This window comes from Scomber scombrus, chromosome 10 (assembly GCF_963691925.1).
Source record: "Scomber scombrus chromosome 10, fScoSco1.1, whole genome shotgun sequence".
Classification (NCBI taxonomy): domain Eukaryota; kingdom Metazoa; phylum Chordata; class Actinopteri; order Scombriformes; family Scombridae; genus Scomber; species Scomber scombrus.
The window spans coordinates 15,272,216-15,290,904 of record NC_084979.1 but is presented as its reverse complement, the minus strand read 5'-3'; the positions used below and the strand labels follow the sequence as shown (position 1 = coordinate 15,290,904).

General features: G+C 41.3%; 3 protein-coding genes across 3 annotated transcripts in view; all 3 read right to left on the bottom strand.

Annotated features, from left to right (window-relative positions):
• Positions 1-560: 560 nt before the first annotated feature.
• On the bottom strand, positions 561-4,653 carry LOC133987876 (glucose-6-phosphate 1-dehydrogenase-like). The gene is made up of 12 exons (XM_062427353.1): positions 4,473-4,653; positions 3,690-3,727; positions 3,447-3,555; positions 3,122-3,339; positions 2,875-3,033; positions 2,485-2,610; positions 2,291-2,384; positions 1,999-2,185; positions 1,658-1,893; positions 1,005-1,081; positions 823-915; positions 561-714 (listed from the first exon to the last, which is right to left on the bottom strand). Exons 1-12 carry the CDS (start codon positions 4,599-4,601, stop codon positions 624-626), a joined length of 1,557 nt encoding a protein of 518 aa, XP_062283337.1. The 5' UTR covers positions 4,602-4,653; the 3' UTR covers positions 561-623.
• Positions 4,654-5,458: 805 nt separating this feature from the next.
• galnt6 (UDP-N-acetyl-alpha-D-galactosamine:polypeptide N-acetylgalactosaminyltransferase 6 (GalNAc-T6)) lies at positions 5,459-12,579 on the bottom strand. Its single transcript, XM_062426526.1, has 11 exons — positions 12,458-12,579; positions 10,549-11,053; positions 9,828-10,000; positions 8,020-8,169; positions 7,393-7,627; positions 7,189-7,306; positions 6,887-7,087; positions 6,580-6,711; positions 6,380-6,481; positions 6,124-6,282; positions 5,459-6,025 (listed from the first exon to the last, which is right to left on the bottom strand). The coding sequence occupies exons 2-11, from the start codon at positions 11,028-11,030 to the stop codon at positions 5,912-5,914; spliced, it is 1,866 nt and encodes a 621-aa protein (XP_062282510.1). The 5' UTR covers positions 11,031-11,053; positions 12,458-12,579; the 3' UTR covers positions 5,459-5,911.
• A 1,011-nt stretch (positions 12,580-13,590) lies between these two features.
• LOC133987229 (adenylate cyclase type 6-like) overlaps positions 13,591-18,689 on the bottom strand; it is a 31,332-nt gene continuing 26,233 nt past the window's right edge. The window contains exons 21-24 of the mRNA XM_062426524.1: positions 18,384-18,647; positions 17,926-18,130; positions 17,659-17,783; positions 13,591-15,569 (exon numbers count right to left, since the gene is read on the bottom strand). Of these exons, the coding sequence (XP_062282508.1) occupies positions 15,441-15,569; positions 17,659-17,783; positions 17,926-18,130; positions 18,384-18,647 (723 nt within the window). The 3' untranslated portion in view covers positions 13,591-15,440. The remainder of the gene's footprint in view (positions 15,570-17,658; positions 17,784-17,925; positions 18,131-18,383; positions 18,648-18,689) is intronic.

Sequence of the window (18,689 nt, the reverse complement as noted above, 5' to 3'; positions counted from 1 at the left end):
ACAAGTGACCCTAAATGAAAATATTTATCCTATACTCCATCCACATAATGATGGTAAACTGGCTGCATTTATATAGTGCCCTTCTAATCTCCTGACCATTCAAACCGCTTTAAACTGCATGTCAACATTCCCCCATTCACACATACAGCCATACAAGGTGCCAACCTGCTCATCATTTGTACTCATTCACACATCACAAATGCCTTTATGAGCAATTTGGGGTTCAGTATTTTGCACCAGGACACTTCGACATGCAGACTGGAGGAGCCGGGAATTGACCCACTGATCTTCTGATTAGTGAACGACTCTACCTCCTTAGCCAACGAGAAACAATCATATTATTAGAGATTTTCTTTTTCTGGTGTTAGGTGTGGGTAATGCTGTTTAAAAAAAAAAGAAAATGTGAAGAAATTTCTAATTTACAGGTGAACACTCATTTTAGATTACTAAAGTTATTTGAATTTTCACATTCATTGTTGTATGATTAGTAATAAAAGCAGTGGTATTTTGTTTTAACATGCAGACAAAAATCAAACAACGATACAGCAGTGAATGATTGCAGTAAACTTTATTGTTTGTAAACTTGCTTAGTGTGTGTGAGCGAGTGTATGTAACTGAAGGCATCATGTTGTGTGGGGCTGCACCCACTTGTATGTTCCCTCATAGTGGAATCCCACCCTCTTCACGAGATCATCTGCCTCGTTTGGTCCGCGGCTGTGGATGCAACAAAGAAAAGATGAGAGAAGAATGATCAATGTAAAGGAAAATGTGCAAGTGTAATGTGCATGTATTTATTTCTGTTTTATAAAAAAACAATTTTACCTTCCATATATGTAAGGGATGGGTTGTCTCTTCTCTCCCTCTATTTGGTGGAGGAGGGGGGTAAAAATTCTCCAGGCCTCCCGCAACTCATCACTGGGGCAGAAAAAGGGGCAATTTAGGTAAAAATACCACATTAAAACTGAATACTAAAATAATAACCTATGAGAGAAAATGGCACTAACCTGCGGACAAAGTGCATTTGATTTCCACAGAATACGTCCAATATCAGTCTCTCATAAGCATCTGGTAGCTTCACATTCTGGTAGGACGAGACAGCAGACATTAGCAACTGTGAATGCTTATTTATATTTGCAATAATGTATCTTAATGTGAAAGACAGGCAAACAACAATGAACTGTCCATTTTAATGCAGTTCAGTCCAAAATAACAATCTCAACAGTCTACATGAAAAAAGTGAAGCTTCACTTAGGTTGAACTTTAAGATGTCCCTGTTATTTTGGCCACCCTCTGTTAAATAAGAATTACTGTGCTCGAAAAAGGTCCACCATAGCATTATTGAATCTTTTACTTGAAACCAAAACCAAAATCTGTAACGTAATTCTGATGTTTGTTGCTTACACATTTCCACTTGTTAGGTCTTCATTTGGATTGGATAGAATTGATATTTTGATATAAAATATGTGATGTGAAATATGATCAGTAGACTATTATGTGACCAAATTTAGAGTTTTAACAACCTTTCTTAAACCTATTTGATCTACACTTATATTGATTTGAGAAAATTCTTAAATCAATGTACAAGATATCATAATATTCAAGACTGACAGTTGGACCTGATTGATGGACTATGGATAAAAGTAAAGTGAGTCTGTACCTTGTATCTGCTCCTGTAAGTGAGGTCTAGCTCAGTCTCCTCTGGGCTGAAGTAAACCCCTGGCCTCTTGGTCATCATCTTCAGGTAAATTGCTTCGTCCGGCTGCACCCGCACCACCAGTTCATTCCTCTGACAGCTTTCACCAAAGATATCTCCTGGCACATCTGTGAACTGCAGACGCACTTCTGCCTTACGTTCGTTCAGAGCTTTACCACAGCGCAGAATGAAAGGTACTCCTGGTGGAAGGTTGGAAAAACACAAGGGAGAAAAGGTCACAAAATATCAACCAAACGGTATTTAAGTGATAAAACAAGGAAGGAAAAAATTTTTTTTTGCCTAACCATCCCATCTTTCATTCTGGACGTAGACCACCGCTGTGGCAAAGGTTGGTGTGCAGGACCCTTTTGGTACAGTGGGGTCATTGAGGTAACCCAGCTTAGACTGGCCCACCCCCTCAGGGTCACCCACATACTGGCCGAGCACCACATCTGACATAGTAACAGGAGTTATACACTTCAACACCTTCACCTGAAGTACATAAAAAAATACAGAACAACAGCATTGTAGTGACATGAATACAACAAATATGCACAAACGTCATGCTTTTCCCTATCATCCCATTATTCATGTCACCTTCTCATCCCTCACGTCATCTGGACTGGTGGAGGCAGGTTTCTCCATGGCAACCAAACAGAGCATCTGCAAGAGATGGTTCTGCATGACATCTCTACGTTAAAAGAAAGGACCAGAATCAGGACAAGAAAAGGTGCTAGTGTAACAACAACATCCAGTGTTTTTTACTTTTATCTGAATGTACTGTCTCTCACCGAATAATACCAAAGTCATCAAAGTATCCTCCACGCCCCTGAGTGCCGAAAGGCTCCTTGAAGGTGAGGACCACACAGGCCACACTGTTCCTGTTCCATATGGGCCCAAAAATGCGATTTCCAAATCTGGAAATAAAAGAATAAAACACAATCATCAATGACAACTTTCTGCTTTAAACTAGTGGTAAAGATATGAATCCATTGTAATTTTGTCATCCTGTTTTCCATGCTGTATTTCTGTAATTTGTCTTCTATTCTATTGCCTTGTCTGTCATGGGAAAGCGATCACTCCTCTGTTGCTCCTCCTGAGGTTTCTTCCTTTTCCCCCCTCATGTTGAGGGTTTAAGGAGTTGACTTAAAGTGCATGAAAATGTTTATGGAGTTTTCTACCTGAGCACCATGAGGTTCTGGACCATCTCTTTGCCCAGATAGTGGTCTATGCGGTAGATCTGGTCCTCTGTGAACAGCGAGGACAGCTGGGCTGACAGCTTCTGTGAGCTCTGGAGGTCACGACCAAAGGGCTTCTCAACAATGACCCTGTTCCAACCTCTGCAGCAAACATAGCTGATTAGAACATTGTGATCAATAACAAGTAAACTGTTGTTTTAATAGACTTGTGAGTATAGCAGACACTGACTTGAGGCTCATGCAGTGGGCTCTGATGTTTGTGCTGACATGGTGGTAGACAGTGGGAGGCAGAGCCAGGTAAAAGAGTCGGTTGGCATCCGCACCGCCAGGCAGAGACGACAGATGGGTGTTGAGTTGGGCGAACGAGCTGCCGTCATCGTACCTGCCACTCAGGTAGGAGTTTTTACTGAAGAAGGCTGATAGACACTCACTCTCTTCATCAGTAACCTGAGAGGAAATGACAAATTCCAGCATACCACAGTCCAACATATGATATTATACATTACATTATATTCAACTAAACTGCCTCAAAACAAACACTTTAAATGCGCTACCTTGATATGAGGCAGGCATGCTGTCTTGATATCTTCCACTGTCAGGTTGGACCGAGAAAAACCCACAAAGTAGGTGTTGTCTGGGAGCAGGCCATCTCTGAATAACCACCTAGAGAAGGAAGTCAGTCAAAAGCAGTGATGCAGAACATTGTCCAAGGGTCAAATACCTCATAATAAAACTGACTAAACAACTTTTGGCAACTCTTTCTTTTATGGGTGAATGAGCAATGAGTCTTTACTCACCATAAAGTTGGATAGATCTTCTTTTTAGCAAGATCTCCCTGTGCAAATAAAAAAATATAAAAGCAGATATGATCACTGTGTCTGTAAAGAATCAATCGAGAGTCCAAAGAGTAGGTAAACTTTAAAAATGAATGGTCAAAGTGTGTGGCGTGAGTGGATCTGTTAAGTAATGTGAAATAAAGACCAACCAGGGAGCCTTTCAAAGAACTTTGAACACACCCTCTTTGCACCTTTCACGGACAAGTTAAATATATTGCTGCTATTAACAAAAAGAGGAAACATAAATAAGGATGACAGATAAAAACTACATTTGCAAACTTGTGCTGGGCTCAAGGTTAAAAGAAGACTGCCCAAATGTTTGTTTTTTTGCCACAAAATTATCCCTTTCTTTTAATTGCATGACAAAGGAAAAAGTAGATGCAGCACATTTCAGTCAACATGCACTCATTCCCCAGCTTTCTTTCACTGATTACCACACTGAAATATTCTCCTATGAGGCTTTTTGTCAACTCAGTTGGGCCCCTGTCAAGTCAAACCCTTTTCTCAAACTGTCTTTTGGAATTAGATAGTAGAGGTCTAGATGAATTAACTGACCTTAAGAAAACAAGACATTACCGTAACAAATCAACTGAAGGAGATATTTTTAACAGGGAATTTCTAAAGATCTTTGTTCAGCTGTTTTGAAGGGTTATTGAATGGAAAGTGTATGAGTTATGATTTTGGATTAATAGACAGTAGTCATTATTCTAGTCATAGTGTAATAAGTTCAAACAGAGTACTCACTGAGGCTCCCAGGATGATGAATATGTGTGTGTTGGAATGACTAGGCTGCTGCTCTCCATAGAGCTCCTTCCTGAGCTGTCCAAACACCTCAGAGCGAGTCAAAGGTTCAGCACTCATATTCTGGGCCATCTGCTCTCAGTCTGTCCCTGCTGTGACCACTTTCATTCCCTGTGGCTACATGACACACACATGCACACACACACAGTATGGCAAAATCCCAATTGTCATTGTTGCCTTGCAGAAAAACTCAGCAAGTTAATACTGCCACCTATTGTTGCAAAGGAATAATGTCATCCTTTGTAATGTATATGACCTCTGCACACCAGCCACTACAATCCAGCAGGTTGAGTTTATGGGACAACTCCACACATGAGTCAGATCTGTAAATTCCATCAGATCCGCTTTGCCTGTCAATCTCCTTTAACTTAAACTCACATTTCAGGTCTATTAAGACAAGGCTGAAACAATACGCAGGGTGTTTCTTGCCTCTAAACCACTCCTTAGATAAATGTTGCACAAACATTTCCTCGTACCTCTGACAAGAAAGTTTAGTGGCTTTGCTGTAGAGGGATCTTATCGGTACATAACCTCTGGCGTGGCTATTATCACAGGGCTGTAAAGAGTAACACTTGTGTCTGTGCAGTCAACCTAATGCCTTGTTGGTTGATTTTATTATCTGTAGCTCCTGTAACCACAGCAAAGAGTCTCAGTTAATCATTGTTTCAGGATATGGTGAATCAGTGAATAAATACCAACCAAAACGTAACAAAGCTTCTGGCACTAATATAAAATTAGTACTGACATCCTGTGGTACAATTAACAAGGGCAGATCAAAGTTGTTGGTTGCGACTAGAATATAAGTCCCTAATTCACTGGGAATCCTCCAGAAATGCATTACTGGTGATAAATAATTGAATGATACTAAAGATTGTTTATAACACAACAAAATAGAATTTTTATTTAAAAAAAAAAAAAAAACCCAGACATTTCTTACTCCTTTGTAAGACTTAATAATTTCACATTTCACATTTCAACATTGATTGTCAGACTAAAATGCAACTAAATAGTGATTTTACAGTTCTGAGTGTAAATAAATGCACTCAATTAAGATCAATGCAGCCCACAGCCGTTGTCCCACAATCAAGCTGCCACTCCTGAATGCGAAGTCCGCCCTTGGTCCGAAGATCCCCAACCACCTTTAAATGTCTCTCCTGAGCTTTCATCATAAATAAATTTAAAACAATTTAAGGCCAACTCAAGTGTCTTCAACAGTTGTGACTGTCTTCACTTTGTCCTCCATCTTTAACTGTTCAGTATGGTCAAATGCCCCAAGCTCCACAGCAGGTCCTGCTGGATCAATGTTGAGTTGGCTCTTAGAAGCCAAGTCTGAGGAAGGGGACACAAGGTGCCACAGATCACCTGATGAGGACACTGGGAGGTCAGCTGAAGGCCCAGTGCTGGTTGAGGTCAGCAGCATTACACGGTTCCATCTGAATTTGTCCCCCTCGTAGCTGTAAACATTTCCCACTACTGGGATTCTTTATAAGATTTTCCTGCAAAGTAACATCAGAGAAAAGGGTGAAACAATACAGAAGCCAAAAATAAATATCAATATATAACGCTTGCTTATTCAGCATTAAATGCCCCTCACCTCTGTAAAGACCCACTCCTGATGTGGCGACAAACTGGTTCCCTTCCCCTTTAGCTGGCATGGCTCGATCTTCACTGGCTCTGGCTGAGGTGTGGCTTGAAGACACAGCTGCTTTCCAATGTTATGACGCAGCTCCTTATGAGACGTATACTCAAAGTACTAGAGGAGAAAATTGTCCAATTAGATACCAAACTGTCCCAGACAGAAATTATTTTCACCTCTAATCTTAATCAAGAGTGAGTCAGAGTCATTGTACCTGGTTGCCTCCCATGTTGTGACACTGATACATAATCACAGGTTTGCCTCCATGGTTGGTCTCACCAACATCCAGGCATGTTTGAGATCCTGAGTTTCTTAACTGGTGCAAACACAGTCACACAGCAACAGTAAGATACAACCACAGTTTCACAAAACACGTGCAATATCCATATAAAGATGAAGAGAAATGGGACTCACTGCTCCAAATTTTACTGGGGTCAAGTCTGGAATGAAGACCTCTGGGTAGACTGTGTCCAGGTACCAGGTAAAGTTTTTGCACTTCAGCCTCTCTCTCAGATTAAGACGATCAGAAATGTCCCCATAGTTGTGCTATAAAAGAGAACAGGGTGTACTCAGACTGTTAGAACCATCAAACCAGCCACTTAAAATATCATTATCATATTGAGAACTTGTTGCGGCAGAGGGTGTAAACTCTAGTTAAAAATGTGTGGGAGGATGTGTGATGAGTGGCATTGTATTGATGTGCATTTAAGGTGACACTGACCTCTTTAGCCATAGTTGCAGCGTTCTTGTTGCGGCGATAGAAGATATGCTTGTAATCATCCATCCAGACCTCAGCTAGGCGCACCTGGTTGCGGGTGATGACCTCTGTGCCTTTGGGGAAGGTGTGTGGGCTCTTGGTGCGGAAGACATGGCCAACCACAGAACATGGTATGATCTCCAGCTGACCCCCACACTGCCACACCTGTAAATAACATTGGACACAAGAAGCAATTCAGACTGAGTTGATAACTACAGGGAGGCTTATTAACTAACATGTGGAACTGAGGGAGAAAAGAGACTTACCCTGAATGACATCTCCACGTTTTCACCGCCCCAAATCTCCATCTTGTCATCATACGTTCCAATGTGTTCAAAGTACTTCATTGAGATTGAGAATAGACCTCCGGCAAATGTGGGTGTTCTGAAATTTTCATAGGCAGACACAAAAGCTTTAGGCACTTAAATGATTCAGTGTGTTTTAAGTGAAACCAACGTGGTCCTTCTTACTTTACTGGGTAGGTTTCATCCTTCCGCAGCTTCTTTGCATCCTCAGGGATTTGCTCCCAGCCGAAAGTCAGACTCCAGTCAAAGTTACCTCGGTTGTAAGCGCGGCTGGTGGCCACAGGCTTGTTGAACCTAAAGTTGTTGAGGTCAATGGTAGTGATCTCTGGACTCACCACAGCAGTGGGCTCTTCAACAATGCGGGCCAACAGGGGCTCTAGCCAACCATGGAAACACTCACCTGAGAGGGGGGCAGAAGGACAGAGATAACTTGATATATTTTCAAATCTGTTGTATAAAATGGATTCTCTACCAGTATAAACAGAGGGGAATCGCACTGTGAATTATTTAAATGGAGGCAGCGCTGGACAATTATCCATGTACCAATCACAATCACAATTTTTGCTTAAAATTGATCAATTAACCACTCAAAACTATGTTAATGATTTATAATAACATGGCTTTAAATGGTCTTAAAGCATGGATAAATAATGGATGGCTGGGCCATACTGAAGTAGTGCAAATATATCTTTATTAAGGAAACATTAATCCCTAACACTGGCAGTGCTGTGGGTCAGATTAACTGGTGTATCGTTGTTGCTATTGTCATTTTGTGTGTGTGCGTTTCCTCACAGTGTGCGTCGAGAAAGGTGAGTACTTCGCCCTGAGCAATACTAGCACCCAGTAGCCTGGCTGTGATGAGGCCCTTCCTCTCCAGCTGCCTCACTACGCGGACAATCTTCAGCTCACGTACATATTCCTCCAGTTGGCTCTTCAGGTGATCTGCAGGGAAAAACAACAGATTCTCTTATCTTGACTTCAAGTAAATCAAACATTTGCTGCAGTGATGTACTCCGGTTACACCTTGACAATCGCTGTGTAGTTACAGGTGCAACAGAGCACACATATACCCATATCCAATAATACTTTTTTTTTTTTTTTTAAACAAGGGGTGTAGTGGACAAAGATCAATAAACTTTCAACCAGGATGTGGTCAGTAAAACAAGTCTTTTCAGCCTAGTATTTATTAAAGCACAACGTTTCCCAAGAGAAGAAAAAGTCAAGACATTTGTCATAACTGTGAGATAGCAATCAAGTAGAAACGCTGCTCGTACAACTGGGTCGCATTTCCTTTCTAAAAGCATTTGTGACCACAACACATGCCATGCAGCTCTCATAAGTTTTAGTACCAGTACATCCACCAACCACACATTCTCAGTGTTAAGACAAAGCTGCTGCACTGGTAGCAAAAAGGGGAAGTCTGGGTACAGTATGAAGCCTGCTAATAGAGCTGAGGCTAACAACTCATTAACTTATGCAAAATATATAACTGGTAAAGAGGATATTTCAAGCTTTCAAGTGTTATTTTGATACCGGATTTGGCCTGTATGGCTAGTCAGGCTTGTGTCAACTGCTATGTGGTTTGTATTTTAATTAGAACAGCCTTCAAAGAAACTGCTACATTATTATTAAGATATGAGAGGATGAAAATGTTCTTCTGTCTAGTGTAATTTGGCTTTTTTTTAAAAAGGCATTCTACAATCACTCAAGTTTCACAGACTTTTGGTGCAAGATCTTACAAGATATACCACCCAAAATATTAGCTGTTTGCACTACAGGTGTTGCTTGAAACGCTGTAATAATCTTTGCTCGCATTTTGAGTAAAGGCTAAAAAGCATGCTTATTTTACCCGTGTACAAGTCAACAATTTCCTGTATAATAACAAACATTTATGGACAACTAGATAATGTTGCTACTCTATGACTACACATGATACTTCCCAAATGTTACTGTTATTTTCTTAACATGTTGGAGTGTAAAGTGGAGTGTCAACAATAGGCTTCTCTTATCAGAACTGTTGTACCACTTTTGCCAGCTCTGAAGGGTTAGATGTTCTTCATCACTCTATTGTCAAGTTGGTGCTCACTGCTGCAACTGGCATTTCAATGAAAGCCAGCCTTGTGCATATACCAATGGTAAAATACAATGGGTCATTATAATTTATGACACTGTTGACTCTTTGCACACAAACCCCTTCTGCTTCATTTGTAAAGTCCCACTCGCCTGCGACTGTGCAGGCATGTACGGTAAGCTGTGAAAACTTCAACGCTAACACAACTCTGTTATCAATACTCTCACCTAACAGTAACTGGAATGCTGCTTTATGAATTAATAAATTCATTATAACTTACGCTCCTAAAAAATCATGCTGGTGCTCTGCAGCTGTCCAGACATATTAAAGAAATAAAATGAAATAAAAGTGTCCCATTTTCTTTCATGTGTTTTAATGTCTCATCACTGTAAAACATTTCCTCCTAACTAACTGCCTGATTAAGAAATAACATTGGACTCAGAGCCTCTTTTAACAAAGTCTTTTCTCCTGCAAGTGAGTCCACAACTATGTTTTGTCATTAGTGTTTCTGTGTTTCTGTTTTTCTCACCTGCAACACTGGCGTCATCTACTAGGATGATCTCTTTCAGCAATATAGCAGGAGACGTGTGCAGGACACTGTAGACCGTTCTCAGGAGGGTGGACCAAGCCTCATTATGGAAGACTATAATAACGCTGGTTGTGGGTAGAGGGGGACAGCGACGAAACTTTCTGTCTACACACCTGGGAGACATGAGTCACGTCAAAAATAAAACGAGAGACAGTGAGAGAAATTGCATAAGAGTGAGAGGCATATCTGATGAAGTTAAAGTCTCGTAGAGCCACGTATAACAGACCACTGTTTATAGATATTCAAAGTCTACTCACTCGCACTTTAAATAACAAATTGTGCAAACAGTCATAAACAATACGCCCATTTTAAACTCTGCAAAAAGACATAGCTCAAGGCCTATGAGAGCTGTGACATGTTCAGATGTCAAGTTTGACATTTTTTTATGATACAGTGGCTGCACTTAAAGCAACACAGTTAATGTTTCAGTCTCTATTATCAAGTATACTTCTATGCTACACTCACCTTTTGTGGTTATATTCAGATTAGCTTTTTTGTGTGTTTCCAGGATAAAGGTGAGCTCAGTATGAAAATTCATGTAAATAATATGACACTCTGAACATGACCCAGACTAAAATGCCAGGATATTATGTGGCCCTGCTGTGTACATGTTGGTAAAACAGTGATTAGTCCAAGATTATTATAAAGGACACATTCTTACTCTGTAGGCCTCGTGTCATCCCCAAGACCACGGCTGAGCGAGATGTGGTCGCTGGCATACTGGTTGAAACAATGCCTGGTCATGCCCTCCTCCTGCTCCTTCACCTCCTCCGGAGTCATGTGGTCTTGTTGAAAGGCCTTCCCATCAGCCCCAGGGCCTGTGGGGTCCTGCGGCGGTCTCTCCAGATGAGGCTTGAGCTCAGCCTGACTATAGAATCCATCGGGGCATTTCATGTCCTGGGTGGGCTGTGCCTGCACTGGTGGTGGCTGTGGAGCTCCAATTTGAAAGCCGATATTGTGGACCGCATCTCTAACCATGATTATCACCTTGTCCCTCTTGTCCACCAGCTCCTGAAACCAGGGGTCCCCCGCAGGTGAAGAGCCAACATCCCTCTGGAGAACCACCAGAACCACCATGAAGAGAGTCCCCCCAAGAATGGCTAGTTTCAGGGGGCTCATGCGCCGGCGTATGAACAAACGCATGTTTCAAAATCCGTGTCTCAAAGCTGTTAAACAGGAAAAAAAAGAATGAATTCCTAAGAGGCTGGTTGCAAAAACATTTAAACAAGAAACACTACATTCAAAAGCCGCTCCTCTGACACCCTCACCTGCCCTTGCTTGCTAAACAATCAGTGAGTTATTCCTGCAGCCAAAGAAAAAGAGACAAGCTCGAGAAAAAAAACAAAACTGGTTTGTGCGTCTCTACAAGTGTCATAGTGGCAGGTGATCCAGCCAACCTCGCTCCTCCCTCCCTCCCTCCCTCCCCGTCTCTTCAGGAAACAGTCCCACAGGGCAGGAGCAGAGAACATGGAGGAGGAGGAGGAGGAGAGTGTGAACAAACACACCACACCTGAATTCACCTGCTCCGGCCATAGTCCTCCAGGACCCACGTGGCAGCAGGTGGGTGCGACTGTGACAGCACTGGCACAACCTGAAACTCCCACATCGGTTAATGAGTGACGCACAGCACGTTGCTTAAGATACATGCCCCAAACACACCTCACTAGTGATGATCAACTGTCATCTGCTACAGGAAGTTTGCTACAGGGAGCATGACAGAACCAGAACTTCACAAAGCCAGTGCACAATAAGTGGCTGTTTCTTGCCCTATGAAACAGGATATCATAGCAATGTAGGACATCTGCGTGTCCTTAGGTGATCACTGTTCAGAAAGAAACTCACTCTTACTTGGTCATAACTAATTTACTCTATTCTCAAGCCAGCCTCCTTCATAATTGATTTCAGGGGACACTGTTTTGGTGTCCCAGACAGGGAAACAACCAAGGTCCACTTTGCTGCTGACTCTTCTAATAATAAATTATTCTATCCAGTGTTGCTGGAGTTTTGACCTCTCCAGCTGACTCTCCTAACCAGTTAGCCCAGTTTGTTGTCACCACAGTTGCTCTTCAAAAGAGGAGGAAGGAAAATATTCAACGGAAGTGACCTTCAACACAATAATATGCAAGGCTTAAAATTTGGATTGACTGCATTACAGTATATGCAATCAGGCCAAGTGGCTACTAGATATTTCAGGAAGAAATAAGGATTCTTGCCGTGAACATTATTTTACAAAACACTTTCATACTTCCCAAAGCTTAAAATAACTTTATTTACAGCACAAGTAGACAAACTGCGGTTAAGGGCTACTGAGAAGTGACAAAACTCTTGCTACTGAAAGCTGTTCAGTATCAAAATGCAGGAAGAGTTGCAAATTCGCTTTCATTCAGTCTGTGCAGGCTAATTCAAAACTCTGAAGAGACATTCAATTATTCTCTCTCTCTGCTTCTCTAGAAATCACATATTTGACAGATGAATTAGGCTGACAGTCAGTGTCACCCTATGACACCCAGACGCTGCTTAAAAAGATGGATAGTAATGAGTTTCTCATTCTCCAACATGCCGTCTCTTACCTTAAACTGACGAACACTTGCTGCTTATCTGTTCCGGTGTATCTATTTCTCAGTCCGTCTGTGCGGAAAGCTGGCAGGCGAGCAGGTTGTGGACTTTCTCGTTTGTCAAACAAAATACCGATCGGTGTTTTGAGCGCACCAGGACACGGCAGCTCAGTCTTGACCTCCCGGCTTTCCCTTTGAAACCAACAGGTGCCATTTGTTGAAATGATTAGCTGGAGTGAGTCCCCTGCTGGCAGCGCACGCCCTGAACATTTCCGCTCAGTGGTGATGAAAGCGTGATCAGAGTGTGAGACGAGTTCCTCATATCTGTACTTATCTGTAGCCTACTAATCTGCACTTTTTTTTGTTTTGTGCTTTTTTATTGTTCACATATAACAGATGCCCCCCACCGCCAAAAAAGCAAAGAAGAAGGAAAAAAGTACATGTATATTACTGCAGAGATATAACGCAGCTACTACTAAACATGTAACCTGTGTAAATGTATACGACACAAAAATCACAGTGCACAAAAGAAAACAGAGTAACATGATAAAGTGTTACAGACACATTTACAAGTCCCTGTATCATGAGCCTATTATAGCAACATTAGTGCTTTTTCATCGGGGATTAGGAGGAATTTATGTCGCTTAATTAATGCTCAGCATTGAGTGCTGTAAGTGAACATTGCCATTACCTCAACAGAAATTCATTATTCATGTGCAAGCAATTAAATACTCTCTCCTGTATCGCCCTCCTGAAACTGTAGCCTGGTTTATTCAGAGAAGGAGAAGCAGGTGTTTCTCAGGTTACTGTCACAGGGGAGAAATCTTGATTGCAGGCTGATGATTGACATGAGGTCTAAATTAAAGCCAAACAAACACAACAACACTAAGCAGGTTAAGCTGTGTTGTTGGAATAAACTGCTGAGGAGGTCATTTGTTGAAGATGATGAATGAATTTGCCTTTGATTTTCCACTGTTGGGATAGAAGTGTTTGACTTTTCTGAAACAGCAATAATCATAAATGTGTTTCCAGCTACCTCCAAAAAATGGAGGTAAGTGGTGCCCCAGTTCTCTTTTGTAAAATTAACTTCACAGTCATCTCTACCCTGGTGTAACAACAGAAATAACAAACCGTGAACACAATCAATGCAAAATACAGCCATTTATTAATTTCTTATCCAAGGGGAAATGAATCAAATCAATCATTGCACTATTTCTTCAACCTAGACACTTTTTAAAAGGAAAATGCAAAAATGCTTGGTTTACATTTCATCGAAAGGACAGAAAAGAGGGACATGCGAAAGTGAGGATCTCTTTTGTAGCCTATTGAGGTGGGATTGTATTTTAGGCTCATACAGAAACAAATTAAACACCTGGTGTACTAAATGTAAAATACACCCTCACTTTTCAGCAAATAAGAAGGCCAATCAATTTGACTTCTAGTATAATGATTCAGGGGTTTTCTTCAGTAGTAAATACTCAGTATTACATACATTCATGGTATTATTGTTTTCAATGACTAATTTGGCAGGAGGGGGGGGGGGGGGGGGGGGCACCAAGTGCCAAATACAACCAGATAGTGTCAAATACTCTTGTATAAAGTTTTGAATATTGATCCATGACGTACTCGGACCGTGGAACCACATAATGTCAAGGCAATACTTGTGAGCAAACTGCATACAGTTAATCCTGAAGCTGTCAGGAAACCAGTTTACGCAGACCACACAACGTAACACAATCCGAAATATATGTTTCACAGGCTTTTGCTTATTTAGGTCGGAATGAAATCAGTCAAAATCACAGTCCAGTAAAAGGCGCATTATTCTCTTCAAATGATCATTTGACACAGGAAATCAGGAATGGACACACAACTCTGAAGAATAATATAAAACATGCCTTGCAGCAACCAGTTTGGCATGAAAGCATTGTCATACAGTATCATAAAAACCTCACAGTGAAAAGTTACAGTATGCCCCTTTATAGATAAAGATCAGCATTCAGTTATGTATGCTCACATAGCCCCCCCCCCCCACACACACACACACACACACACACACACACACACACACACACACACACACACACACACACACACATAAGGTTCTCACGCACACTTATAGAAAAGGTTTCATAACAATTTAACAATCTTGCTTCAGTATTGTGATACTAATGCAACTGTTCTTCCTTCATTTCGTACTTCCTGTTTTGGTTCAAACCAAAAATACATTGCAGGGAGTGAGTAATCAATCATACATTTCAGTGAATCGCAGACACCCTCATATCCAGACTGTGGCTAATCACAGGCTGGAAGAAACAAAGAAGGCCCTGATAAGAAACTCAGAAGTCCAAGCCAAGGTTGTTTGTGTTTTTCTATCTGCATACGTGTGCGTGTGAGTGTCCTCCATCATGAATAAGTCCACAAGAAAAAGAAAAGTGTTTGTCGCTATCAATGACAGTGACATAACCGTGGCCTTTGCTGTCAAAAGACAAATAAATTACTTAAGATTACTGTACGTTTTATACAGAATCATTACTGTGTGTTTCATATCAAACATTTGTTCTTTGGTCATTTTCATCCTTCATGTTGTCCTTGCATATTTTCTTTATTAGTAACATAGTTGTGTTTTTTGTTTACATATATTTTCTTTTTTTGTACAAGTTCATCACAAAAATCCATCCGCAGGAAAATAAATAATGACTCCAGATGAAATACTTGTACTATTGCTCATAAAACACAAGCATAGCCACTTCTGTCCTAAGGCAACTGGGCTTCATGATCTCTCGAGCAGCTTGGGAAAAAGCCTTCAAACATGAACAACGTCCTACATGTGTGCATCTGAGTGCGTGACAACATACAGACAGGCCGAACTCGCCTCTGTCGGACGCCCTCTGTCCCCAGTGTGTTTGCACCGTGCTTAAGCTGACCGCTCCGTCTCTCCGCAGTCTCTGTCTTGTTGGTGCAGTGGGAGTCACGCTGCGGTCGGTTGGCCGGTCTGTTGTTAACTGCCCGGGGGACCGCTGGTGAGAAAGTAAGTGGTCATCTCCCCCTTCCCCTTCACCTTGACAACACCTCGATGGTCCAGCTGATATCCGTTGTTGACCAGCACGTGGTACAAGTCCGTGGTCACCTAAGAGAGGACACAGACATTTGACACCCAAAATGTGAGACATTCAACCCTTCCTAGGAGAAACTGTGTCAGTCCCAGCCTCTCAGTGAATAATCTCCCTAAAGGACAATGATGAAGGCATAAGATAAAGAACGGAATATTAGACACAGCTGAGAGTTTTAAAAAGAAGTGGATTTCATTTCATTTGCTGCTGTTGAGTACAGTTTACACATACCAACCAGTGCCTAAGCAACTAACTGATAAGCGATTTAACTGTCAAAACAGTTGGTTATTGCATCTGAATAAACTGCATTAGTGAATTGTGATGGACACTTTATACTATTTTCTTTTTAAACATTTAATAGGCTTAATGATTCATAAGTAATTTAAATTGAACAATTAGTCGATTAATCAACTGATCAATTGGAAGAATTAATCTGCAATCTGCAATTATTATTTGTTACAGTTGTTTAATTAAGCAAAAATGAAAATGAAAAAAATAAATGCAATATCTTTGAGTTTTTTTTGGACAAAACAAAACATTCAGCATCAGTTCTCAGACATTTCAAAGACCAAATGATCGAAACAGCAGACTAAACAGACAACAGACACATTCTTTAGTTCAAGCTCTTATAATATCTAAAAAGAGCATTTTGACCTGCAGGAACATATATTGTACAAAAGATGGCAGCATTGTTCTAACTCTAATCTTTTCTGCAGCCTCACTGGCAGCCTGTGGCCCCACACTGGCAGCCTGTGGCCCCAGTGGCAGCATGTGGCACCACAGTGGCACATAACTTAAGTGAAGTCTTGCTGTTTTCTCCACTCCATCAACTAACAACTCCCTGAGCATTGCCTACTAGCTTGGATACCTGATACCAGAATATCAACTTTAGATTACTGTAACCACTAAATATGTGTAAACGAAATGTAGTAGAATAGAATTAAGAATCATGAAAACTAATTTGGCTGTACCCTAGTTGACAGTGAGTCTTTCAGCTGCCAACAGAGTGCCACAGGCTGCCACTGAGTTGCCACAGGCTGCCACTGAGGTGCCACTACCTGCCAGTGCCACTAAGAGGATCCTGGCTTCTCTTTGTACAATAGATTTTGGGGTAGAAAATCTCACTACAGCACTAAACTAAGCTGGTGTTTATCACATATTCCACATTTCAAAATAAGTGTTAACTGTTAACGACATATCTATGAATGAGGTGGTGAAAACTCTGGCAGCCTTGCACTTGACTGATGCTACTTATCGTAGGAACATGACTGAGATTTCCCTCTTGAAGATGATAATAATGTGGTAGTTGAATGGCCTCTGCAGGGGATTCAATTTAGCTTTCTGCCTTTCTGGAGGGAGATTAGAGCACCATTTTGGCTCGTAAACAGCATGTCCGGTACTGAAAGGGATTCTTGCTCAAGGGGGTCTTCTGCAGAACAGATGTATGGACCTGAAATTCTCCAGCTCAGTGAATCTCCCTTCTCAATGTGCCACATTGCAGCCAAATAGCTAAATTAAACGGGGTGCACTCACTGTATCTGTAGCATTGTTATCAGCTCTGATACTTCTGATACTTTCATGCTGAGCATAAGCAAATGACTTGTTTCTCTTTCAGATACCAGAAACAATACTTTCAATTGCATGTGGAGTGATTAACAATCGTTCAGTCAGAGGAAAGTAATCTGCTGTGTGAGCAGTTTTTCACAAAGAAGACATTCATAAAAATGCTGAACTTGTGCAATATTTCATATTGATGATTACTAATAACAGCTTAGTGACTAATTTCATAAGTACGGTGGACAATTCCCAGCTTTCACAGATGCTGTTGAAGGAGTGCTTGTTGAGGTATTTCATTTGGTATTTTGTAGAGCTGAAATGATCAGACAATTTTAACTATTTTCTGACATTTTATAGTCAAAATAATAAATTGATTGATGAAGAAAGTAATTGACTGATGATTCATGATGTGACATGATATGCTATAGTATTTGGTACTCAGGTCTTTTTTCAGAAATAATGATAGAATGCAACTCTAACAACAATTAAAACAGCAAAACACTGATCAAAGTTACAAACTGCTGTGGATGTCTGTGTGCAATACTGTACCTGGATGCAGTCTGATACTCCTGTGCTGTCCATCCGGCTGGCCACATTGACTGTGTTCCCCCAGATGTCATACTGGGGTTTCCTGGCTCCAATCACTCCTGCTACCACCGGACCCATGTTCAGTCCTGAGAACAAATCACCAGGCTGTGTTATTTTGTATTAGTTGCGCCATTTTAACTCAATTATAATGCTAAAAGAAAGTAGATCACTGTAGTTCTCCTTCAAGGAAACAAATGACAATCAAAAGCAATATTATTAGATTATTACCTATCTTCATCTGGAAGTTGTTGAAGGAGTGCTCGTTAATGTATTTCATCTGTTCCCTAAGCCTCATGGCGTAGTCTGCCAGAGCCAGAATGTGTGAGCGGCCCTCTTTGTCATAGGTAGAGTCATTGAGGCCTGAGGCAGCCATGTAGGTGGAACCAATGGTCTTGATTTTCTCCAGCTGACGGAACCTCTCCTCACTGATGATCTACAGAAGAGTAATCAACAGTGTGTAAGAAGATGAAAGGAAACAAGCAAAAGCAACACTTTAGCTCTAGGTCAACAGCTTGCTAAGTGGCAGAACAACACAAACATCCAGGAAAAGGTGACAGTAAGCTGCATAAAATAAATATCTAACTGAGCCATGTTTGACAGTATATCTAATAAACGTTTCCTACACTGATGTGTTTCGTGCTTTAATTTTCATTTATCTTTTCCCCCAGTTTTTACTCTCTTCTCACCTCGTCAAAATCTGCGATGATCTCGTTGAGCAGCCTAAGACATTCCACTCCCTCATTGTTAGCCTCCAGCTCCACATAAAACTCGGAAAAGTTGCTGATGGAGGCAAACATGACAGCGACACACTCACACGACTGGTAGTACAGCTCGTCATTCCGTCTCTCTCGTGCAAGAAAGTGGGCAGCTACGTCTTTCGGTAGGATGTTGTGGAGCAGGCGGCGGTTATATGCCTGTAGCTCCTCCATCTCCTCCTTTTCCTCTGTGGCCTGTGGAAGGTCGGGGAGATGTGTGGTTGCTTAGTCTCACGG